A 26334-nucleotide genomic window follows, 5' to 3' on the forward strand; every position below is an offset into this window, starting at 1 on the left:
ATACATATATACTAGAGGCCCTCTGCATGAAGGCCTCTAGTATATATATGAAGAGATTCGTGCAATAGGCTGGTTTTCCTCTGGCACTTTGCTGCAGGTACCAGCCAGAATCTGCTGCCTTCGTCTTTGCTGCAGACCCTGGCTGGAGTCTGCCATCTTCGTTGCAGACTGTGGCCAGAGAGGAGTTCGGCCAGCAGGCAGGCCAGCCAACCACCCATGTCACGTCCCCCTGGCCAGGCTGGCTGGACTCCACCCATGCACGAATTTGTGCACTGGGCCTCTAATACATATATACTAGAGGCCCTCTGCTACATATATACTAGAGGCCCTCTGCATGAAGGCCTCTAGTATATATATGAAGAGATTCGTGCAATAGGCTGGTTTTCCTCTGGCACTTTGCTGCAGGTACCAGCCAGAATCTGCTGCCTTCATCTTTGCTGCAGACCCTGGCTGGAGTCTGCCATCTTCGCTGCAGACTGTGGCCAGAGTCTGCCATCTTCGTCTTCAATGCAGACTCCGGAGTCTGCAATCTTCATCTTTGCTGTGGCCAGAGTGCTGCTCCTGTAGATCCCTTCACCCCCTGCCCTCCCTCTCATAGCAGGCATCCTGCCCTGCCCAGCCACTCCATGCCTGGAGCAGCTGGGTAGCAGCCATCTTTCTCCTAATTTGCATATTCCCTCCTGATTGGCTGTTGGTCGTAACAGAGTGATGGTTATTTGCATGTTTCTCTTTTATTAGTGTATATATGTATATACATATACACTGAGTGGCCAGATTATTATGCATTCAGAGATCATAATAATCTGGCTACTCAGTGTAAATATAGCTATTTTAAAAGAAAAAGCTTGATAGTCTATATTTTAAGCAATAATACAAAATAGTTATTTGAAAGGGATTATTTTCTATAGAACCAAATCAACAAATGAAATTAAGAGCAAACATATCTTAAAGCTCATTCATTGCATTCTTTTGTTTATTCTTTAGACCAAGCACTTCTCAAACTTGAGCATGCCCCTCAGAATCACTTGGAGCAGTGGTCACCACCGGTGGCCTGCAGACCACTGGAGGTCCCTGAGGTCCCAAAGGCTGGCGACCTCTGACCTGGAGGGCTTGCTGGGTCACAGGGAGCTGTCCCCCCCCTCCCCCCCCGGGGGTTCTGATCAGTAGAGGTGTCAAGAATTTGCATTTCTAACAAGTTCCCAGTAGATAACTGCTCTGTTTACTTTTCATTTTGGAGGGTTATTTTGTGAGGTGTTTCTGTCTACATAAAATATTTAAATGAAAACAATGTTTTTCTCCCTCCAGACTATGAAGAAATCGGGACTTCACTTTTTGACTGTAGATTGTTTGAAGATGCATTTGTAAATTTTCAAAAAGGTATGAGTTAGAATTAAGCAACCAAGTTTACAAATATTTATCACATATACTGAAATAATGTCATACTATTCATGTGATAAAAATCATATTTCAATGGACACCGCTTTATTTTTGGTGGTTCTTTATTGTTGAAAGTATTACATATTAGACACAGTTTTATTAAATGAAAAAGCAACACCAGAAATAGTATGAACTCTCACACGCACAAGAAAAAATATGTAAATACACAGGCACACGTGCACACAGAAAAACTGCACCCAAACGGAAACAATATTTATCTGTAGGTGGCTGGGTTTGTGTTTTCTCTGTATTTTCCACAGTCTCTAACCTATATATAGTAGTTCTTTGTGTAGAAACAAAAAATAATTGCAAAATGGTAGAATATTAGGCACCGTGTTCAGAAATCAGCAGGGACAGATGAACCGTCTGCCATTTGTCTCCCTCTCACTTGGTATGATGTATACATATTTTAATTTTCCCAACATTAATCTGCAAATCCACTGGCCAACTTAGATCAACTCTAAAGCTTATGAGAGAAAAAAATGAGCAAGAATAGCTAAGAAATTTTTGAAAAAGAAAAAATCTTGTGAGGGCAGAGACAACTTTTCTGTAAAATATCAACCATTTATTGAGTAGGTCCTTTTGCCATTGTTTAAGATGCCTTCAAAACAGGCTAAGTTTTCACTTGTGAGTCTGATCTGACTTCTCCCCAAGGCTGCGGCACACAGCTGGGAGGGGGCACTGCACAGCCCAGTGGGAAGGGGGCCAGAGTCACACGGAGTTTTTGCAGATGGCTTCTTTGAAGTTGTGTGAGTTTGTCTCTCCAGCGAATGGTATTAGGACAGTACATTTTCCCTGTGGAGAAAGCATTATCAGGTAGCTCACACCCCTGTCTCAATATACACAAGCTTTTCTCATTTTTGTTTTCATGTGACATGTTTCTATTTGAATTTTGTATTACATTTATAATCAACAGAAAAAATATTTCTTAAAATCTACCAAAAATAGTGTTATCTTTTGACAGTCTCTGGAGGATGCCTGTATACTGCTAATGGGATTTTTTTTTTAAGCAGCCTTTTAAATCTTTTTCTAAAAAGCTTTATTTTGTAGGAGACTTTCACTGTTTATTTTTTATTTTTTGTATTAAAGGTTACATCTTTGGAACATAATATAGGTCACTACTTGGGTGGGTGAGTGGGAGTATATAGGTTACAATGTAGTATTTGTGGGGTGGGGCACTAGGAGGAGACACTATTTGGAATCTCATTAGAAACAATTTAAAAGGCTTAACTTTAAAAAAAATTATTGATGGATTTGAGAGAGAGAGAGAAAGGGTAAATAGAAACATCAACTTGTTCCACTTACTTATGCATTATTGTTTGCTTCTTGTATGTGCCCTGACTGGGGATCGAACCTGCAACCTTGGTGCATTGGGATAACACTCTAACCAACTGAGCTGCTGCCTGGCCAGGGCAAAGGCTCTAACTTTTGACACCCAATTAATAAAGACTCTGGCTTAACTTAGCCTTTCTAATGTTCCAGAAAGTTAACTACAAGTAGATAGCTGTTCTGAGGTTAATATTCTTCAGTTCTGAGGTTTTTGTTTTTTTTTAAATGACATTGCCACTGAGTAATCTTCCTAAATTTCCACATTAAAAGCCTTTCTATTTCTAAATAAAATCAAAAGCTTTTAACATTAAAAACTGGATGCATGTTTATGAAAGACTTGCCCTCATCCTTGATATTGTAACACAGTGTAGCATGTAGATTATACAGTGGCTGCTTTCGAGTTTTCAAAGATACACAGAGGGCCTTTTAATGCTATAAATTGTACAAAAACTTAAAGATTTACTGACTAGCTTTATGTGCAATAAAATACTAGAGTTCCATCCTGAATTAGAGGAGGAAGCAAAGACCCAAAAGGACCAGTTCCTCCTCTCAGGATCCTCGAGTCTTCCCGTGGGCACAGCGCCATGTGCCATGCTCTGCTTGCAAACAGAAGGGGCTAGATATACACTTTTTATACAACTACTGAGTAACCTGAAATAATTCTATTTCTCCTTATCATACACAGCGTTAGAGACTACCATTCAGCAATTTGAAGAAAAATGGCAGCAGACGAAGGAAGAGATTGAGCTTCTTCAGGACTTACAACAAACTTTGCGCTCTGTTCAAGAAAACAGACCAAGGTCAAATTGTGCTTCAGTATCTTCGTCTCCTTTAAGAGTTACCTTTTCCTAAGCCAAAAATTGGGCATAGTTGCAAGCAGGCTGAGAACGAGAGCCAGGCTGTGAAAGCCACACATCTCCAGCACAGGTCCCGTGTCTCTGGTCTGCACGCTCTGATCCTCACCAGCTCACTCCGGTACATGCCTCCCTCTTCTCTCACTTCTGCCTCCTCTCCGACAAAATGTTTCTCAGGTTCCACTTCAGTAAATTGGATCAAGCCTCCCATATCTCCCAACCTGTGAACTAAACCCTTCCCTGGCTTCCTGCTGACACATGGCCTCCACCCGCACACTCCAGTGATCGTGGTCAGCGGTCACCAACCTTTGGACCTCAGGGGCCACCAGTGTCCGCAGACCACCAGGTGGCGACCACTGATCTGGGTTGTTCCAGTAACACACCAGGTGCCCCTAGCCCCAGGGCCTTGTGCACATCCTGTTGTGAAGTCTTAGCTGCTCTTTTGCCTTCTTCCGACTGCTCCCTCTGCAGATCTTATCACACAGGTTCTCCCACTCACTCCATCTGAGAGTGCTTTTCCTTCATAACCCCTCCCAGTATCACCCACTGTACCCCACACCGCCCTGGTGGAGGGTAGGTTCTGAGGGCAGGAACTCGCTGTTCTGTTTGCTTCCCGCATGCTCCATAAATGTTCAATGAATACATAAACGGTTTTTATCTTTTGAGACTATTTTTAGCCTATAATGCCTCTTAGATATAATAAATTTGAATATTTTATCTTATTTGTACCAAATTTGCCTGTCGTCTTGTCACAAAGTCTGCTTTTTAAATTTATTTTCAGCGACGGTCAACACATGGACATACATCATCTTCAAAATAAATATTGAAATTTAATATTGGACTCTGAATAAGAATATCAGTGAGAATATGTAAGGATGAAAAAAAAAATGATAGTTATGATTTTTCTCAACCTTACATTCACATTTCTAATTTTTTACTATAGTATCCTAATTCACAATAATGCTACTTTTCTTATTATTGTTAATTCTCATCCAAGGTATTTTCCATTGATTTCTTAGAGTGGAAGGGAGGGGGAGAAACAGAGAGAGAAACATCCATGCGAGAGAGAGACATCAATTGGTTGCCTCCCACATGCACCCTGATCAGAGCCAAGGATTGAGCCTGCAAATGAGGTATGCCCATGACCAGAATTGAACGCAGGAGGCTATATCCACTGAGCCAGATTGGCCAGGGCATTAATGCTACATTTCAAAATGAGTTTGATCTAAGTCTCAGCATGATGCCTGGAATGAAATAAGTACTCAAAGAGTATCTGTTCAGAGAAGAATATGATGTAGGCGAAAGAGAATGGGTCCATACCTGTTGTAAAGACAAACCTAGTCCAAGTCATTCTTACCTGAGGGACAAAATCAAAGCCAGCGGTTTTCAAACCTGCACATCAGAATCACCTGGGGGACTTAAACTAATAGCCAAGACTCCATACCAGACCCACTGCATCAAGTTTCCCCTGGTCTACATGGCAACTAACTCCGCTTCTGCCCCTGATAAAGAAGTGCACTAACAATCCCTCTTTTGGAAAAACTGCTCTTCGAAACTGCTGTTTTAGAATTCTGCTATTTTTGCTAGTCCCTCTGCTATTTTCAGACTGTAAAATAACTTTGTTTTTTTGCTTGAATAGAAAAGATAAACTTAAGTGTCTGACCTTGCAAGCTAGCCAATCTAACATAAGGAACTGATACGCTGATATTGATGCCAGGTGCCTGTATAGATATGATACTCAAGGTTACAGGTGTCTGTATGGATATGACAGGTTTGCTATATATGATATGTACTCAAGGTTATAAGCTGTCTACAAAAATAACCTACACAGCCGAAACCGGTTTGGCTCAGTGGTAGAGTGGACTGAAGGGTCCCAGGTTCGATTCCAGTCAGGGGCATGTACGTTGGTTGCGGGCACATCCTCGGCAGGGGGTGTGCAAGAGGCAGCTGGTTGGTGTTTCTCTCTCATCGATGTTTCTAGCTATCTCTCTCCCTTCCTCTCTGTAAAAAAATCAATAATATATATATTAAAAAAAAGAAAAGAAAGAAAATAAGCCTCCTATTTTCAATTTAAAAAAAAAAATAACTCACACAAAGAACTAGAAGGCTATCAAAAATAAATACTCCCTTCAGTGTTCAGGATTCGCCAGAGGTAACCTGCTCTGAGCCTGCGCTGTGCGCAGTAAGGATGACGCCTAGCTGACTGCCTCCTTCAGGCTCTTGTCCAGCTCGCGGATTTGCGATGCAACAACACTGCATCCTATAGCAAAGCTTATCGGAGTAATCGTTTTGACTTCATGGTCTTTATTTTAAAGAAAACCTCTGTTCCCCCACCTTTATTTTCCAATTTAATCTGTCATACACAATACTACTTTGGCACAACGCAGCTTGTGCTTTGCAGTCATAAAGTAAGCAAATGTCAGGCAAACCTAGACCTGGTTTTGTACCTTAGCTGTGTCATTTAGTACTGAAAACTTTAACCAAATGGTAATCTACCTCAGCCCAATCCCGCCTACCTTACAGTACAAAATGTGGGCATGAAAAAAATGTATGTGCAGCACAGGGCATGCTGCTTGGCACCACGGGAAATACCTTTCCCACACACATGTCCTCCCCTTGCCAGCATTTCCACCATCAGCCCTGGCTTTTCTCCCTCTACTCAACCAGACTTGCTTATGTCAGGCTCCGGAAGGCTCCTCCGCCTTTGCTTGTGCCATTTGACATTCAGTCTCTTAGGTTTTCTCTATCACGAAAAGCTGTTTACAGATGTTACTGTGTTCACTCCTAAACCTTTCCTATAATGTATACTTTCCCAGAGGGCAGGGACTATTTGTGTCTTTTCCTTCGCTCATAAGTACCCCAAAGGATTCAGATATACTTTTCTGCTGTGACAGCTCAACTGTATTATCTTTCAGCAGGAATAAAATCAAAGGATTTCTATGGGGGTTTGTGTAGTTAAGCAGCTGACACATGTTCATGATGGTATCTATTTTTAGCCTGATACCTGTTTTTTTAAGTTGTTGCAAATTATGTGTAAAACCATGTTAACTATGTTTAAGTGCACAGTTCTGTAGCATCAAGTACATCCACACTGTTTTTGCTACCCCCACCCCGGTCCATCCACAGAACTCTTCACCTAGCACAACTGCAGCTCTGTGACTGACTCCCCATTTCCTCCTCCCGGAGCCCCTAGCAACCACAAACTACTCCGTCTCGGACAGTGACCAGGTACGTCTCATAAGTGGAATCACACAGTCTTTGTCCGCTGGCGACTGGCTTGTTGAAACTAGCGTAATGTCTTCAAGGTTCATCCAAGTTGCGGCATGTGTCAGGATTCCCTTTCTTTTTACGGCTGCATGGTACTGGTTTTTGAGGGGAGTGGTGGAGCAACTACATGCCTCTTAACAGACAACTTTATTAATATGTCATTCTGCACATTACATAAATACAACCTACACATTAGAATATCAAACATTGTTCCAGTAAAAAGATCAACAGAACATTTAGGGCTATTTTAGGAAATATGAATACTTTGGCTTTCATTATTACATCAGATGAAAAAAGCAATTCAAAGAATAGTTTTTATCTCTATGATTAACAACAAAACCAAGTAGAAAAATAAGTATATTTTTTTAAAAAGATACTCAAACAATTTTGAGAAACTTATTCCTGTTCTCTTCACTACATACAAACTCACACAAATTAATAATATGAGAAGTGGTTCTTCACAAATATTTGTTCAATTTATGAACCATGTATGGAAATGGACCTACTTTAATTTGTGCTTTTCATAGTCCTTTTTTCAAGTAAGAGCAATAGTAAACATACTGAAGTTTATGTTTTGTCCAGATCAAAATAAGCCTAAAGAAGAGTGATTGTTACAAACACTATCCATCCTAATTAATATAAGAAAAGTTCTATCGTGATACAAAACTAATTCTAATCTAATCACTGGACTTCACTCACTAGCAACATGGTCAAGAAAAGGGGGCTGGGACTTCTAGATTTGTATATATTTACCTGCCAATGAATGTCTAGTGTCGGGTCCTCCCTGCTACACAAGCACTTATAAACACGGCTAAAAACAATAGCCGCCACATCTCTTCACCCTCTTGCTAATTTGGATCTGAAAATGTATTTAGGCTCCAAGTTCAGAAGGGAGGACCTCCTAGGCAGGAAACAATTTCCTAAGAGAACTCCCACAAATAAAAATGAATCTGTGGGTTGGAGGGCAGAGCAGAGGGTTGTTCTTAAAGCAAATTCAACTAATATGACAAAACTCACTTCATAACAAATCACACTTCATAACCAGACCCCCAAAAAACAAAACAAAAAATCCCATAAGTTTGATCCTTTTTTAAGGTCCAATTGTGCTAAATATTAGACCTGACACAATTAAATGGAGAGGAAAACCAAAGGTAAAAGCTGGCGAAGTTTCAAATAAGCAAACTGGTGATAGATTTGGCTTAGGTGAGAGAGAAAACCAATTCCATTAAACCCTGTGAGGTGCTTCTAAGAACCTTTTCTTTGAGTCAAAGGCAGGAGAACTGATGACATAGCAAGCCACAATTTAGGAAGGCAAGAGTCTACTGAGTATATCATTGTTTTAGAGGAAAAAGTGTGTATGGAGGAGGGAGCAATTTAAACTCAAGCTCTCAAATTTTATCTTAATAAAATAAAACATAGTTAAATAGTAGTGGAGATCCTAATTTATAAAAGATTCACCTTTGTCCAAGTTTCTTTCATTATCAACTTTTCACAGACAGTTCTAAATTACTAATCTTTATGTGCTTAAGTCTTAAGAGAAAGCTTGACTAATCTATAAATTTATCTTTACATAATTATCATTTCAATATTTAACTCATATTAAATTCAGTATTATTTTCATACACCATGAAGTTAAGAAAAGTCCATCAATAGTGCAAACACAAAAATAAAAGCCTGAAAATATCTCCGCTAATCCTTCACAGTAAGGCAGCTGAACTAACAACGCAGCAATTCAATAAGTCCCAAAGTCAGCATCTTTAATTCATAGTGGGGCCTGTATGTCTCACTCACAATTCACAAACTACCCCCACCCCTAGTGTCAAACAGATTGTTGATACGTTAGCCAGGAGAGGTGCCACAAACTTCCCCTTTCCAAGTTCATAAATTCCTCTAAACAACCAGCTGAACTTTCACCCTTTCTAGTGTTCCAAACAAACCGACAGTCACATTTAAAATATACCTGTCTGGAAACAAGAGTTGTTTAAAGTTCAGGAAAAGCTGTATATCCTTCATATATTCCTACCCGGAGAAGGTGTCTCAGATATGAAGAGACAGCCTGATGGGTTTACCTGCGGCACATCACCAGGAGCGCACAAAACACACCATCCCAGTGCCCAGGGCACTCACACATAACCCGCAGCCTTGGCTTCAGTTCTTAAAGGCTCCACATTTACTGGCTTTAGCAATGAATTCCTTTAGCAGAGGGCCATCCATTTGCCAAAATGCTGCAGTCTGTGTAACTTCTGTCAAATGATTGATGCAAAACTTAAAGCAGAATTCTTCTAAATCCTGGACACACACAACAAAAATAAAAACAAGAAGAGGTCTTTTTAAATTAACCTTGATTAAATAACTTCTCTCCACACCATTCCCCTCCAAGTGCTTCCCCCTCCCCCAGAAAAGACAGCTGAGTCCAGAAACCTCAAATTAGGCAACAAGTGACCACAGGTAGGCGTCAGAAAAGCACACACTGCTTACTCACAACTCAGTGACAGCAACGGCTCCCTATCTCGTCTGAGTCTTCAAAACACACCCACGTGCACACACACAGCCCGTGAGGGAGTTTCCTCATGGTTATCACACAGTCTAGTCTTACTTGACGATATGATTTTAAAAGCTAATGCGACTTTAGTCCCTATCATATGTTTCACCACATTCAAGAAGTCAGAGAAAAGAATTAAGATATGGGTTATTTAATGAGAGACTATAAGAATTAGATTAGTGTTGAAGAAAGAGGTGTAGTCAACCTAAAGTGACACATTAAAAAAATTTCCAAGGACCTTAAATTCACTTTCATGCTCTCCTAAATACAAATGCCTTCAAGAATAATATACAACTTCCATCACACCAATTTCTTAGATGATTAACAGGAAGAATATTCAGAGATTGGGTTTTCAGTCAGACAAACGGAAGTCACCAACCACCACCTTCAGGAAGGTAAACCAGAACCATTTAAAAATCGATTTCTGCCCAATACATCCTGTCAGCCCCAGCAAGACGCTAATGCTGTTTGCTCCTCTGTATGTTGGAACATATATTAAATTAATGAGGTACCAGGAATATATACCAAGACTAAGTACATAAAAGCAATCCTACTAATAACTCATCACAAATAGCTTGATTTTTATCACTTGGCTGGATACTGTGAAGATACTCAGGGACTCAACATTTAAACGGTACAGTCTTGACTTCACGTTTCCAGTAACCATGAAATGAGAATTTTAGGCAAAATGGGGAAGGACTCACACAAACATGGACATACACCTCTTTTGCTCCCTCAGTGCAGACCTCTCAAACAAAGGCCCTTTGTCTCCCCTCCAGGAATATAACCAGTAGGAGATAAACGCCATCTAATGTGGACTAGCCAGCCACTGGCAGAGTTTTCTAGATAATTCAAAATGCATTTAAAACGTTAGCACAATCTCTGAATCCATATTTTTAATAAGAGATACCGAATGGGTTGAATAAACTTGCAACTGAATGCTCTGTGTATTATATTAAAATAAAATGCTAAACTATATAAAACATTCTCACGTTAATATTAAAGAAAAAGCACTACTCCTGGTATTTTATAACCCAGAGGTTAATAAATAGCTCTAGGGACTAAATTATTCCACAGGAAGGTAAGTTATACTCTGATTTTATTTATCAAAACTAGAAAACTAGTTTATCCATAACTTAGGAAGAAGTAGCCAGTCATGAGCAAGAAAGTTGTTCAAAACCATGTAATATATCAGATAAGGATGTTTAAATATTAAGTTTTAATTATATAACTTCAAGTTCAAAGGGAAAGAAGCCCGGCCAGTGCTACTCAGTGCTACTCAGAGGGCGAGTACTGACCGGTGGACCAGGAGGTCACATTTGGTTCCCTGTCAGAGCACATGCCCAGGCTGAGGGGTCAATCCCCAGAAGGGGACATGCAGGAGGCAGCAGATAGATATTTCTCTCTCTCTCTTTCATCAATAGAAACTTTAAAAAAAAATGCAAACTGCTTCTAATTACAAATCCATTCATATATCAATAAAAATAGTTCTATCAAACTGCCTTCGAATTGGTGAGATTTCTCAATATTCAACAAATGTTTAACCGTTTCAAACAGAAGTCTAACCAGGGCCCTGGTTGGTAGGGCTCCGTGGTTGGAGCACTGGTACCACGCACGGAAGGGTGGCAGGTTCAGTCCAGATTAAGAACATACTGGCACCAGTACCTGTGCTGCGGGTTCATCTCCAGCCCCAGGCCGGGAGAGCGGGAGGCAGCCTGCAGACACCTCCCCCTCCCTCTCCCTCCCCCTCCCCCTCCCCCCTCCTCTACCTCCCTCCCCTCTACCTAAAAGCAATGGAAAATATCCTCAGGTGAGACTTAAAAAGAAAATTCTAACTAGAGAATACTGAAAATAATCTAAATATCCATTGTTTAAGAAACTAATTGAACCTTGGTGAAGGAAGATCTATGGAAAAGGAAGCATTGAAAGCACTTGGAAAGAGAAACTGGAATATGCAAATTCATTTGCATGAATCAGAGTGGCATAGCCAAGCAAATTAATTGAAAAAACCAATGCCCGGAACCAGTTTGCCTCAGATGTGTGAATTAGATAAACATCTTTCTGATAATTCTTAAATATTGTAAGAATCTACATGATCTGTTCAGCGCATTTTGCAAATGATCAGATCTCCAATTGCTTAGAAAAAAAATGTGATTCATATATAATCAATACATCCTACCTAATAAAGAGGGAATATGCTAATTGACCGTCAAGCCATAGCAAGATGGATGTGCCTACAGCAGAGTGGGGGTCCCGTAACACAAGACGGCTGTTCCCACAGTGGAAGCCGAGTTCCCCTAACGTGCCTTAACGAGCAATCAGCAGGGACCTGAGGCTGCGCGGCACTGGGCCGGGGCAGGGGGCCTGAGGCTGTGCCCCTGCCTGGTGCGGCTTCACAGGGAACTTCAGGCTGCGACCCCCACCTGGCAGGGCTTGACGGGGAACCTCAGGCCACACCCCCTGCACCAGCGCCAGACTGGGGGACTCAGGCCATACCCCCCCGCCTGGTGGGGCTAGACAGGGGACCTTAGGACATGCTCCCTGCCCAGCAAGGCTGTGGGGGAACCTCAGGGCACACCCCCCCCGCCCCCGCTGCCCTGGTGCCAGGCTGGAGAACCTCAGGCCACTCCCCGCTAACCTGGTGCTAGGCTGGAAAACCTGAGGCCGCATCCCCCTTGACAGGGGCCTCAAGGCATGCCCCTGCCCCAGCCTGGGGACCTCAGGCCATGCACCCTGCCCTGGCACTGGGCTGGGGGACCAGGGGCTGCCCCCCCCTGCCCCGGGCGGGGCTTGATGGGGGAGCTGAGGCCGCGCCACCCGCCCTGGCACCAGGCCAGGCAACCTGAGGACACGCACCCCACCCAGTGGGGTTTGATGAGGGTGCACCAGCTGGGTATTGATCTAGCCCAATGGGGCTGGGGCCGGCTGGGGCTGGGTCTCCCAAAATTTAAAGGCGTATGGGTGTGCAGGGACTTGACTCTAGTTCCCGTGGCACACTCCAAACGCTGACAGGAGGAAGGTTTTCATATACATTTTACTAATTTTCTTTCATCTCTGACACTTCTATTATAGAGAAAGGGCAAAAAGCAGTATTAAATTATTTCTTCTAATCCCTTTTAATATGCACAAATTTCGTGCACTGGGTCACTGGTCAACTATAACAGGATTGCTGGGCTTTAAATAAAAGCTTTCCAAGAAGGACAAGAAGGACAGAATGAAAGAGTTTTCTCAAAGCCCACTGAGTAGGGAAGTGGGATATGCAAATCTAACACAGTATTATTATTAATGTTTTAGAACTTACGTCCATGTTTATGGCATCTTGTGGTGAGATTATTATAAAGGCAAATAGCGTGAAACATCAGATTTGTTGTAATTAGCAAGGAAGATCAAAATTAAAAACTGCTATATTGAAATAATTTATAATTTCATTCTAAATTTTAAATATTTGATTTAATTATTTTAGTCACTATATTAGTACATATCAAACAAGTTGTTTTTCCTTCCTTCCCACAGATTTTCTTTAGTAACAAAAAGAGAATGATGGTCTTAATATCATCTTAAAAATGTTTTATTTATGATTTTAAAGAGATAGTCAGAGAGAAACAACAATTTGCTGTTCCACCTATTTATACATTCACTGGTTGATTCTTGTATATGCCCTAACTGGGAATCGAACCTACAATCATGGCATATCGGCATGACGCTCCAACCAACTAACTGAGCTACCTGGCCAAAGCTTAATATCAACATCTTAAAAATGCAAATGTATTTGATGGAGTTATCGGTCCTAATACACCCACACGAAAACAGCGAACGCTCAGGCCTCCTGGGGAAGGCTGCCTTCCTGTCACAAGCCAACCTCACACACGCAGATGACAAGAGATGGCGAACCATAACCAACTGTCCAAACTTGTTAAAGTAATTGTCAAACAAAGCCTCTAACCTGTATCTAGAATTCATTTTATACTATATCAAATACAAAATATTTCAGATTGAAGTTTTTTTTTTTTTTAAGAATGTATTTACATATCGTGTCATATGGAAAAAATAGAGAAAGGTTCTTTCTCTCGTTATCCCAAACATATTTTACAGTCTACTGGTCATAGCTTATAATTTGGCCCACAGAAAGAAGAAAAAAAATGCTGACCATCTGATTTTAGCATAAAGTTTTCCAATACTCACATCCCAAACCACTTTTGGAATTACATTTTTCGGCTCATATTTATGGCTTCCCAACAAAAACAAAATTCTAAGATATAAGTTACTCAACAAGTAGGATTTTCTGGAAAATTCTCTCATCTTATTAAACAAATAATACTTCCCAACTGTTCCTCCTAAATTTCAAATATAATAGAAAACAAAAATTTCCTAAAACATGATAAACAACATAAAGTGATGAACAAAAACAGATCAAACCTCAGAGGGAAGGTAGGAGAGGGGAGGGTAAAGGGGAAGAGATCAATCAAAGGACCTGTATGCATGCATATAAGCCTAACCAATTGACACCAGGGGAGCAGAGGCATGAGTGAGTGAGGGGAAGGTAATGGGGATGAGGACACATAAATAATACCTTAATCAATAAATTAAAATGCAAAAAAATTCATGAAATAGTATAAACATTTCAAATTTTTTATAATGTGACACAGAAGTACCTCAAGACAATGTTTTACTCACATTTTCTCCCTTAATGTCAATATTTATTCAAATTTATGCTACGGGAATACAAGTGCTCCTTCTCCAAGTCCTTCTTTACTACATAGAAAGCTTCATTCATAATGAAAGGACTCCACAATAGTTAATTTTAAAAACTCTTCATAAGTAGTGAGTCAATACATTTTTGTTGCTTTTATGTGTGCACATTTGCTTAAAGATTCTTTTGTCAAAAAGTGTTTGAAGGAACATATTTTCCATATTGAATGTGTTATAAAGTTTTTTAATAAGCACATCTTCATGATTACATGTTTCAAATACATTCATTCATGAATTTAACTCAATGTATATTTTTAATACTAACTACATGCCCATATTGTGGCAGACTCTGGGAGATCCCATGCATTTGTGGTCTCAAATAATGGGTTTTATTTTTAATGTGTTTATAATTAATTGAGAAAAAAACTAGTCAGGGAAATGATCAGCTAACTTAAGACTTTTCTATAAACTTTCTGGGGTACATGTTAGCTAGAAGTGAGGAAGAAAGTTTCAGCAACTAGAGATGAAATGTTTGCCTCTGTCCAGATGGTTTTAGTCAGCAAGATCACACCCCAAAATGTGGAGCTCATTAGCAACGGGGAGGAGTATGTAGAGACACAGACAAGATTCTAAAATCAATCACAAAATGGAGAGGAAAGACACTGGCAATTTATATCATCAGGTGGAAATTAAATCTAAGAAAATTTATTATAGCATGTCTAATAAAGAAGCTCATACTATCCGAGAAAGGGTAGGAGAAAAAACTATACTTCCACTTTCTCTTAAAAATCCCTTTTGATTATTCCATTTGTTGAAAAGGCTAGAGAGAAAGTCAGCTATATTTGACCTTATCAAATATTTATAATAGTAACATAATCTCAAATAAAAATAGGACACATTTTGAAAGCACAAGACATAATGGTGCACTCTAATCCCTAAGTGTGATGGGGAGGAAGCTGTCCTCCATCTCTCCACGGCCACAGCTGCAGATCCTTTCAGGTGTTCGGTCAATTCCCTGGTACCGGTATTCTGACTCCGAATATGATAACAGATTACTTATAATACTAAACAAATTGCGCCCTATAGGGTGGAGATCTTAAGTAGATATCATGAACTTCAAAGCTACTGATCTCTATATTCCCTGTGAATTTGTAACAGCAACCATACCACCCTTTAGTTCGTTAAGCGTCCCTAAAGCTCCCTTTGGGTGGTTCACAAACATTTGTCACCCAGAGCCTCTGTGCCAGGCACCACCGGGGCACAGATGAATAAGACCATTCCTGCTCATGAGGAGCTATGGTTCTTCCCTTCCAGAAAACGCACATAAACACAAAACGTCAGACTCCCAAAGCCCTTTCAATCACAGTCTTAAGAGATCCATGAATCCTAAAATTAAGAATTCAATCCAGTGTAAATAAAAAATAGACAAAAAGGATTCCAGAGCAAGCTCTTAACACATGAATAACTGTGTTGTTAGACAATGGTAGAATTTCAGAACATATGCAGATATAAATCATATGGCATCCATGGCTTACGACAGGGTAGAGCGGGGAACAGCAAAGTGGCCCTGAAAGATACGTATGCTGACCTTGAGGAAAACCTGAACTAAAATCTGTGGTTTGTTAGTCCAATTAGTGTGCACTTCATATTCCACCCAGCAGTACAGCTGCTGGGACCTCAATTTCTTATCTTGGAAAGAAAAAGAGAATAACAATTTTGAAACTAAGAACAGAAAAGAAAGAAGCAAGGCCGGATTTCATTGTTCAGGGATCAGTCACTTCACTGATTCCTAAGTAGAAAGGAGGTTACTCATCATGGTCCTTGTCAAAGTGAGAAAAAGACAGAAAGGGGCACACAGGGACTTAGGGTGGTTCGAGTTTCTGTTTGTGGTTTTACATTACCTCTGCGTCGTATCTGACTGCAGCAGAGAATAATGAGAAGGCATTCTCCACCGTGATTCCTTGCTTGATAATGTGCTGACAAAGTTTTTTCAGTCTGTTTTCACAGTAAGATGTCGCCAAATCCAAAAGACCTAAAAGTTAAAAATAGAGCAGTTTTAATAAAGTTTACAATAATGTGCCATAATTTAAACATATATATCAATACATACATATATGTATATGTACTTTCTTTTGTTTCTGGTACACAAAGTAATGTAGGTAAGTCAGAAGTTTCTTAGTCAATACTTGAATTTTATTAAGTTCTCTTTGTTACTCCTTACCTCCCCAACTCCCCAAACCAACCTCGCTTCTACTCACTTTATACAATTCCTTCTATAGTGCAGAGAAAGGCAAAAAAGGAAATTTTCCATTCATTTTGTTTCCAAAACAACATGTTAAATCCATTAAAAAATTAAAATAATCCCACAAAAATAATTTTGGACTAATTTAATGTCCAAAATTATTAACCACTAGTGGCCCAGTGTATGAAATTCATGCGCGGGGGTGAGGGGCAGTCCCTCAGCTCAGCCTGCACCCTTTCCAATCAGGGACCCCTTGGGGGATGTCCGACTGAAGGTTTAGGCCCAATTCTAGGCAATCAGACGTCCCTCTTGCAATCTGGGACCGCTGGCTCCTAACTGCTCACCTGCCTGCCTAATAGCCCTTAACCTCTGCCTGCCTGCCTGATTGCTCCTAACTGCCCTCTCCTGCCAGCCTGATTGCCCCTAACCACCTGCTGGCATGATCTCGCCCCCAACTGCCCTACACTGCTGGCATGATTGCCCCTAACTGCCTCTGCCTTGGCCCCCACAACCATGGCACTGTCTGAAAGGAAGTCGGACGTCCAGAAGATGGCTGGTTGTCCCAGTCTAATTATCATATTACCCTTTTATTAGTATAGATTATATAGGATAGAATTGCTTAAATGGGAGGAAAAGCCTTTTTCTTCAGGAGGAGATGCTCTTGGCAGACAAAACTACATAATCCCTATATTTGGACTGTCAGCCAGCCATATGCACTATACCGCCAAATTGGTCATTAAAAAATTGAATTGCTTTCTTACACCTTACACCAGTGGTAAGCAAACTCATTAGTCAACAGAGCCAAATATCATCAGTACAACGATTGAAATTTCTTTTGAGAGCCAAATTTTTTAAACTTAAACTTCTTCTAATGACACTTCTTCAAAATAGATTCACCCAGGCCGCGGTATTTTGTGAAAGAGCCACACTCAAGGGGCAAAAGTTTGCCTTCCATGGCCTTACACTAAGATGACCAGATATCTCGCTTTTGGCGGGACAGTTCCAATTTTTAACAATTTGTCCCGCCAAAAGCGGGATGTCTGGTCACCTTACCTTACACCAAACAGCTGTGGCCCTTAAAACCACTTCTCAGCTCCTACCTTAGGTTCTGCCTTCACAGTTCACCCAGATTAGGTTCTGATTGGTCAGTTTCCATGCCAGTCAGTGTCAAAATCTCTGCCTCCTAGGCAGCAATTGGCTCCTCGCAGTTCACCCAGATGTTGTTCTGATTTAGTCAGTTTCTATGCCAGTCAGTGTCTCTGGGCCTATATCCGGGTCTGATCAGAGAGGCAGGCCTGATCAACAGCCATCCCTGGCTGCTGGTAAGCAAGCTGAACTGCTGATCTCTCGGAGAGAGAGAAGCCCAGCTGCTGGCAAGACCTCGAGAGAGAGCAGCAGGTTCTGATCCACAGCTTCTCGCTCTCTCTCTTGGGGCCTCACCAGCAGCAGTGATGCCACTGATCAGCCCCACTTCTCTCTCTCCCCGAGAGGTCAGCAGTTCAGCCCGCTCACCATTCCCCGCCCACCGGAGCCTGCTACGCATGCATCCTGGCATTCAGTTGAGCCTTGGGTCATTACAGGGTTTTTATATATTAGGATAACTATATAATATCTTTATTTTTAAAGATGTTTACTTCAAATATTTTTTAAAAGCTAATAAAGCTGAAACTCTTCATTTTTCAATACTATAAGAAGATGAGGAGCTATATTTCTGACCATGTGATGTGGCCAGTCCCAATGCGGCTGAGTACCTATAGCATCTTCAGGCGGCAGGTCCACCGTGTCCGTGTAGAGGAACTGAAGGAAGGCACGATACACTGGGTAAGAGAACTGGTCTATTTCTATCACTTCTTTCATATCCTCGTTCCAATAAGACTGAAACATGGATCGAAAGTGTTCACACCTAAAACGGGAGAGAAAAAGTCATTTCAGTTGATGGAATCAGATAAACAAATATTAGAAGTATCTTTACTACTAGTATATTTGGGATTCCACACACCAGGATCATGAATCTAGCTAGCACTCTAAAAAAATATTCAATGTGCAAGAACTTTTATATTTGCCCTTTATGTACACTTATTTTCATTTTTTAAAATCTTCAATCAAGGATATGTTTTCATTGAAATTTGGAGAGAGGAAGGGAGAATGAAACATCAATGTGAGGGGGAAACATCAACTGGTTGCCTCCGGTACACGCCCTGACCAGGGATTGAACCCACAACCTAGGGATGTGCCCTGACAAGGAATCAAACTCAACCTTTTGGTGTGTGGGATGATATTCCAACCAACTGAGCCAGCTGGCCAGGGTACGACTCTCATTTTTTATGAGTGCTTCCTATGAACTATTAAGAATTATATGTAGCCCGGCCGGCGTGGCTTAGTGATTGAGCATCGACCCATGAACCAGGAGGTCACATTTCGACTTTGGTCAAGGCACATGCCAGGGTTTCGGGCTTGCTCCCCATCAGGGAGCATGCAGGAGGCAACACATTCAATGATTCTCATTATTGATGTTTCTATCTCTCTCCCTCTCTCTCTCTCTCTGAATTCAATAAAAATATATTTTTAAAAATAATTCTATGTAGAGCCTAGGACTGCCTAGCACTTGTGCATTACTGCTGTTTCCATTTGACAGTCCCCATTCATATCAAGACATCTTGCTCACTTGTTTTTTTTTAAATGTATATGAGCTCTAGCTTGTTTGGCTCAGTGGATAGAGCATTGGCCAGGGGACTGAAGGGTTCCAGGTTCGATTCCAGTCAAGGGCACATGCCTGGGTTGTGGGCTTGATCCCCAGTATGGGGTGTGCAGGAGGAAGCCAATCAATGAGTCTCTCTCATCATTGATGTTTCTATCTCTCCCTTCCTGCCTGAAATCAATAAAAATATTTTTTAAATGTATAGAAATACATTTTAAATAATGAAATTAAAGAAAATTTAAAAATGAGATTTCAAACATATCACTATAAAGTAACACATTTAAATGATTCATTTGTGGTTTTGTTTTGTTTTTAATCCTCACCAGAAGATATTTTTTCCATTGATTTTTAGAGAGAGTGGGGGAGAGAGAGAAAGACAGAGAGAAATATTGATGTGAGAGAAGCACATTGAGGGGCTGCCTCCTGCACAAGTCCTGACCAGGGTCCGAGCTGGCAAGGAGCATGTAAAAGAGGTTATGTGCCCTTGACTGAAACTGAAACTGGGACCCTTCGGTCTGCAGGCTGATGCTCTATCCACTGAGCCAATCTGGCTAGGCTGTTTATTTGTGGTTTTTAAATATTATTATTATATTCATTTTTAAAAAAATTTAAGTCAAATTTATTGGGGTGACATTGGTTAATAGGATCATACAGGCTTCAGGTGTGCATTTCTTTATTACAGGATCTGTATACCCACCACCAAAGTCAAATCATCTTCTGTTACCAGGTAACACTTCCCTCCCCACTTCCATTTGGCAACCACCATGATGTTGTCTGTGTCTATGAGTTTCAGTTTTATATCCAAATATGAGTGAAATCATATAGTTCTTAGCTTTTTCTGCCTGACTTATTTCACTTAGCACAATACTAGTATTCTCAAGGTACATCCATGTGGTTACAAATGGCAGTACTTCATCTTTTCTTATGGCTGAGTAGCATTCTATAAAATATATGTACCACATCTTCCTTATCCAATCCTCTATTGTAAGACACCTTGGCTATCTCCATGTCTTGGCCACCGAGAACAATGCTAATCAGAATATTTTTTTTTAAAATATATTTTATTGATTTTGTACAGAGAGGAAGGGAGAGAGATAGTTAGAAACATCGATGAGAAAGAGTCATCGATCAGCTGCCTCTTGCACACCCCCTACTGGGGATATGCCCGCAACCAAGGTACATGCCCTTGACCGGAATCGAACCCGGGACCTTTCATTCCCAAGCCGACGCTCTATCCATTGAGCCAAACCGGTTTCAGCTAATCAGAATATCTTAAAACTGTTTTAAATGTTAACTGGATTGCATTTAAACTAATTATTGTTTCATTACCTTTCATTTCCTTCTCTTTCTGATTCGTCTTCAAAATGGTAGGCTACTACTCCTATTTTGTTTCTTTGCTTTGCCTTGCCCCTTTCCTCTCTTTCCAAGCTGTTACCAATCTATACACACACACACACACACACACACACACACACACACACTCTGAGTGGCCAGATTATTATGTTCTCTGAATACATAATGTGGCCACTCAGTGCATATCCTATATAATAAAAGGCAAATATGCAAATTATCCCCTCGACCAGTTCGACCAGCAGGCAGGCCAGCCAACACACACACACACACACACACACACACACACACTGAGTGGCCAGATTATTATGTATTCGGAGACCATAATAATCTGGCCCCTCAGTGTAAAAGGCTGTGTCCATCTGTCCAACCGGTAGCTATGATGCGCACTGACCACCAGGGGACAGATGTTCAATGCAGGAGCTGCCATGATGTGCACTGGCCATTTAAAAATAAATGACACCACAGACCTGGCACCAACACTCAGCTTCTCCCAAGTGGAACATAGGCCCTGCCACCTCCCCGAAGCAACACCCACCAAGCCGCAGCCAATGCTGCCAAGACCCCATGCGGCCCACTGCCTAGCTCAGCCTGGAAACAGTCACTGTGGGCGCCAGGTAATGACGTCACGTAATGCTTGGCTTCCTCTCCCTAGCGACTAGCCTCCTTGGAGTTTCTTCAGCCCAGGAACCCGACTTGCTTTATAGCCAGATACAATGCAAACACTTTACAGTTTAACCAAATGTTTGTGAAGTGTTTCCTGTGCCTCATCCCATTTGATCCTCACAGAAGTTCTGGAGTAGGTAGATAGGAGACTCGGTAGACGTGAATAGTGATATTAAAATATTTCTTCTATAATGGTAAGATATGTACACATATAATACCTTAATTAAAAAAATAAAAATAAAAAAATAAAAAAATTTCTTCTAATTAATTTCCTTCAGTGTGCATGAATCCGTGCACTTGGACACTAACTTACTTATAGTCACATATTTCAAGAAAACCTAAGGGCTTCTTTTTGTATTGTATTAACATGTACAAATCTACCTGTAAATTCAGAAACTGATTTCTGAATATAGATTTTCTATAAAAGTATGACTTACTTTATAGGTTTCAAAAACCATCTTTTTAAATCCTTTTAAAATGAGATACATTATAAACACAAAATACTTTCAAAATCCATTCAGAATACTAAAAGAATGGCCATTTACCTTAAAAAAAATTATTTTATCTGAGAAGTAAAAAGAAATGGATATATAAGCAATGAATAATAGATGAAATGGGTCAGAAATCTATACATGAAAGGAATAGACTGGCTGTCCACAGGTTCACAGACATAAACATTTCCAGTTCATCTTTCAATTAATACTTTGGTGCAGATATTTACCCCTTAAGTAATGAATAATATGTGGACTTTTCAATTCCTTTTAACATGTTGTTTTGTAAATAGGTTTTTGACTAAGTTCACAAAAAGACGTGTAAGTGGCCAGTTTAATTCTCAGTAGACTGACTTTGCTTGTGCCTTTTTCTGTAAAGGCAGCCTTAGTGAGCAACAGTCCAACCAATCACTAATAAATATAAAGTTCCTTCACATTTATACCAAGAACTCCTGACATATAGCTAAACCATACTTCCTTAATTGAGAATTATATGTCCCTTGAGCCAGAAGACCACCATTCCAGAGTTTTCTGCATGATAAAAATAAATTTTTAATTAAGAGCAAAAGGAGGTATATATACACTTTCCTTGGCAATCTTTTATGGAGGCTTTTGACCATGTAAATAAGGTTTTTGTTGTAAATAAATATTCACAAGATCCTTCATTTAAAAACAATTTAGACAGCGTGGCCAGGGTTGCTCAGTGGTTGAGCATAGTTGTCAACCAAGATGTCAACAGTTCAATTCCAGGTCAGGGCACATGCCCAGGTTGTGGGCTCAATCCAGGGGGCAGCTGATTGATGTTTCTCTCTCACTGATGTTTCTATCTCTCTATCCCTCTCCTTTCCTCTCTCTCTAAAAAAATCAATTAAAATATATTTATTAAAAAATATATAAACAAATACTTATACTCCTACGTTATGCTTTTTAAAAAGGCCATGTGTGCACATACACACACATGTGCATGCAAAAGTCTTCAATAATGAGTGGATTGATACTATCTGCAAAAAGATTAAGTTGTGTCATTTCCCTCTACTGCCAAAGCTGTTTCTTAATAGTCCCCATTTTATGGAATAACAAGGGAATAGGTATTATAAAAGAAAATAAGGTTATTGATGTCTCAAGCTCATGCAAAAATACCTGATTTTCAAAACAGCTTTATGGACATGGATATATTTCCCATCAATTCTGAACTTTAGGTCAGCAGTTTCTGGGCTGTCAAATTCTTTCTTCAGGGACTCTGCAACTGTTAAAAAATCTTCATGCTCTGAAGGCAACAAACACATTATAAAGACAAAAAAACTCAGGAAACATACTCAACATTTAATAGACTTCAAAAGATAATCATTAACATGAGGGATAATTCCACTTGATTTTTTTCAAAAGAGATCATGCCTTACTTGACAAATCAATTTCACAGCATGAAAATAAGTGTCCAAGTGTATAAACTACAAAAAATACGTATTTGGTAAGATCAAATAGTACTAGTCTTACATACTATTAGTCATCAGAAATGTATACTTTTTTTGAAAAAAGAAAAAGCTATTGTTAGTCCATGATTACATGACTACTTGGTCAAAACTTGAGTGACTCTCTCCTGGGACTAAAAACTTACCAGTTTTCCTTGACGGGAATACTAAGAACACCTCTGCCCTGTTTTGGGGTCGTTTCAAGGGGTTGCTATGTTCTAATCAAAGAATCCCAAGAAACAAATTCACATTACATGGTAATACTAAGCAGTCATGTTCTTACATAGAGAAAACCCTTTTCTTCAATATTTGAAATCTAAACATCCCTCTTAACCACAAGAATGTACAAAAAATAAGAATTAATGCACACCCTATCTAAAAACAGAGTAAATTTACTTAATAACAAGGCATACTCAAAGGGAACAGTTTTACAAAAATGTGATCTCATTGCCTGATGAGAAGAACTGCTGTTATGATTACAAGTAGATCTATTATTATGAAGAAAAAGAAGTAAAGGCACTTGTCCCAGAGTAGCTCAATGGTTGAGCGTTGACCCATGCACCACAAGGTCGCTGGTTCAATTCTTGATCAGGGCACATGCCTGGGTTGCAGGCTCGATCCCCAATAGGGGGTGTGCTTGAGGCAGCAACCTATGTTTCTCTCTCATTGATGTTTCCATCTCTCTCCCTTCCTCTTTCTAAAATAAATTAAAATAAATAAGGGCAGAGACCTTCCCCCTCCCTTCAAAATCACCAAGCCTTCAGCCCCCTTCATCACCATTTGCCCCTCTTCAGGCCCCTCACCCCTGAAATAAAAGAAAAAAAAATGTAAAGGCACTTGAACAAATCCATGTAACACTTTCTTGTGTTTTATATGCACGGACAAAGAAAAACAAGTAGAAGGCTAACAGGGACCTTCATCGGCACTGAATGCAGGTACAATGGACAGAGACAGTTTCTGACTGCCCACAAGATAAGAATGGTGACTTCACCAAATAACTGAGCTTCTCTCAGGAGCCTGGTGTTACCCGGGGGATGCTTAGAGGAGGGAAAACTCCTAAGACCTAGGCTAAACCTAACAGATGAATTTACCCAGGGGCTCAATCATCAGAATCTCCCAAGGAAATACCATTTGCCTGAGCCCATTACCTTAACCTAGCACACACACAATGCAGAGCTCTCAATGCAGAGTGGAGGGAAGGTCACCACTCTCTCAAAAACCAAGTTTTCTTTGACCCTACAACGATGGTAAAAAAAAAAAAAAAAAAAAAAAAGGGAAATCACTAAGATAGACAGAGTCCAGCAGTCTAGATGGCTACTTCACCCATCCCAACAGCTTTTTATCAATGCCTTCACTTCTGAATCTAGTAATCGGGGTTGAAATACACCTTTCTTCCTCTTAATTCCTGGCAACAAGTATACCTTCTTTCAGAGAAGAAATATTCTTGAGGTGTGAATTCACCAACTGACTTTCTTCCTAGCTATCGCTCAGCTGAAATAATAAATTGAGAGGAAAAAAACACACCAGACTTAGTGGGTAGAGGGAAAGAAGTCATCAAAGTAATATATTCAATGACCATATTTTTTTTTCTAAGCTTAATATTAAAAATATTAGGATGTTCTAAAAAGAATGCCTTTTCAGGATCAGGATTCTAAGACAAAAATCTGAGGAAACTTTTTATAACAGGTCCAGGTTTAGTATATGAGAATCTGAAGATGTGTACAGAGTGCTTTGGTGTGACACATATATGTGATTATGGCCAAATAGTCCCATTCTATGAACTAAATTTTTCTTTGCTTTTTTATTTAATTTATTGGGATAACATTGGTTAACAAATTATATAGGTTTCAAGTGTGTAATTCTCTCTCTCTCTCTCTCTCTCTCTCTCTCTCTCTCTCTCTATATATATATATATATATATATATATATATATATTATTGATTTTTTTACAGAGAGGAAGAGAGAGGGATAGAGAGTTAGAAACATCAATGAGAGAGAATCATAAATCAGCTGCCTCTTGCACATCCCCTACTGGGTATGTGCCCGCAACCAAGGTAAATGTCCTTGACCTGAATCGAACTTGGGACCCTTCAGCCCACAGGCCGACACTCTATCCACTGAGCCAAACCAGTTTCGGCTCAAGTGTATAATTCTATTATATAATACATCATCTGTATACTGTATTGTGCTCACCACCACAAGTCAAATCCCCTTCCATCAACATTTATCCCTCTTTTATCCTCTTCCACCTCCTCTGAAGCCCTCTCTCTCTGGTAATCAATCACCTTATCTACAAGTTTTTATTGTTTTGTTGTTCTTTTTAAGAGAGAGGGGAAGGGAGAGAAAGAGAGAAAAACATTGATGTAAGAGCACAACATCGATCAGCTGACTCCTGTATGCCCCCAACTGGGGGATGGAGCCCATGTGCCCTTGACCAAACTGGAGACCTCCTAGTGATGGGATGAAGCTGATGGAGTCACACTGGGCAGGGCTGTCGTTTTTTTGTTGTTGTTTTTGTTTTGTTTTTTTTAACATATTTTATTGATTTTTTAGAGAGGAAGGGAGAGAGATAGAGAGCCAGAAACGTCGATGAGGGAGAAACATAGACCAGCCGCCTCCTGCACACCCTCCACCGGGGATGTGCCCGCAACCAACGTACATGCCCTTGACCGGAATCGAACCCGGGACCCCTCAGTCCGCAGACCGATGCTCCACCACTGAGCCAAACCGGTTTTGGCAGGGCTGTCATTTTGTTCGTTGCTTAATCCCTTCAACTTTTTCACTCATCCTAGCAAACCCCCTCCCCTCTGACAGCTTTAGGCTGTTCTCTTATCTCTGAGTCTGTTTCTATTTTGTTAGTTTATTTTGTTCATTCAATTCTGCCCATATGTGAACTTATTTCACTTAACACAATGCTTTCCAGGTTCATCCCTGCTGTTGCAAAGGGTAAGATTTTCTTCTCTTTCATGGCTGAGTAGTATTCCATTGTGTAAATGTACCATCGATTTTTAAAAGTTTTTATTGTTGAGAGTAATTACAGCTGTCTCCCATTTCTCCCTCCATTACCCCCTCGAGCTGGTTCCCGCCCCACCCCAGGCCTTCACCACCCTATAGTCTGTGTCCTTAGGTAATGCATATATGCATATTAAATTATTTGGTTGATCTCTTCCAGTCTTCTTCCCTCTGAGATTTGTCAATCTCTTCTGTTTCTACGCCTCTGACTTTATTTTCTTCACCAGTTTATTTTGTTTATTAGATTCCTTCATTTCTTCTTCCTCTTCTAAAAGAATACCTTCAAGC

At 40.3% G+C, this 26334-nt stretch overlaps 2 protein-coding genes across 14 annotated transcripts in view; one reads left to right on the forward strand and one right to left on the reverse strand.

Annotated features, from left to right (window-relative positions):
• Positions 1-4353, forward strand: part of SETDB2 (SET domain bifurcated histone lysine methyltransferase 2) — a 93244-nt gene extending 88891 nt beyond the window's left edge. For all 8 annotated transcript variants that reach the window (XM_084879328.1, XM_084879332.1, XM_084879333.1 and 5 more), the window contains 2 exons: positions 1306-1377; positions 3452-4353. In XM_084879328.1, coding sequence (XP_084735454.1) covers positions 1306-1377; positions 3452-3618 — 239 coding nt within the window. In that variant the 3' untranslated portion in view covers positions 3619-4353. The remainder of the gene's footprint in view (positions 1-1305; positions 1378-3451) is intronic.
• The window catches only part of RCBTB1 (RCC1 and BTB domain containing protein 1), a 108294-nt gene that overhangs the window by 24791 nt on the left and 57169 nt on the right, over positions 1-26334 (reverse strand). For 4 of the 6 annotated variants that reach the window (XM_084879398.1, XM_084879399.1, XM_084879396.1 and 1 more), the window contains exons 9-12: positions 22706-22832; positions 18112-18263; positions 16020-16150; positions 4544-9176 (exon numbers count right to left, since the gene is read on the reverse strand). In XM_084879398.1, the coding sequence (XP_084735524.1) occupies positions 9036-9176; positions 16020-16150; positions 18112-18263; positions 22706-22832 (551 nt within the window). In that variant the 3' untranslated portion in view covers positions 4544-9035. Of the gene's footprint in view, positions 1-1428; positions 2233-4543; positions 9177-16019; positions 16151-18111; positions 18264-22705; positions 22833-26334 lie in introns of those variants that run through there. The other 2 variants (XM_084879401.1, XM_084879400.1) reach the window with 2 other exon arrangements.

Source organism: Pipistrellus hanaki (genome assembly GCF_964339955.1).
Source record: "Pipistrellus hanaki genome assembly, chromosome: 3".
Classification (NCBI taxonomy): Eukaryota; Metazoa; Chordata; class Mammalia; order Chiroptera; family Vespertilionidae; genus Pipistrellus; species Pipistrellus hanaki.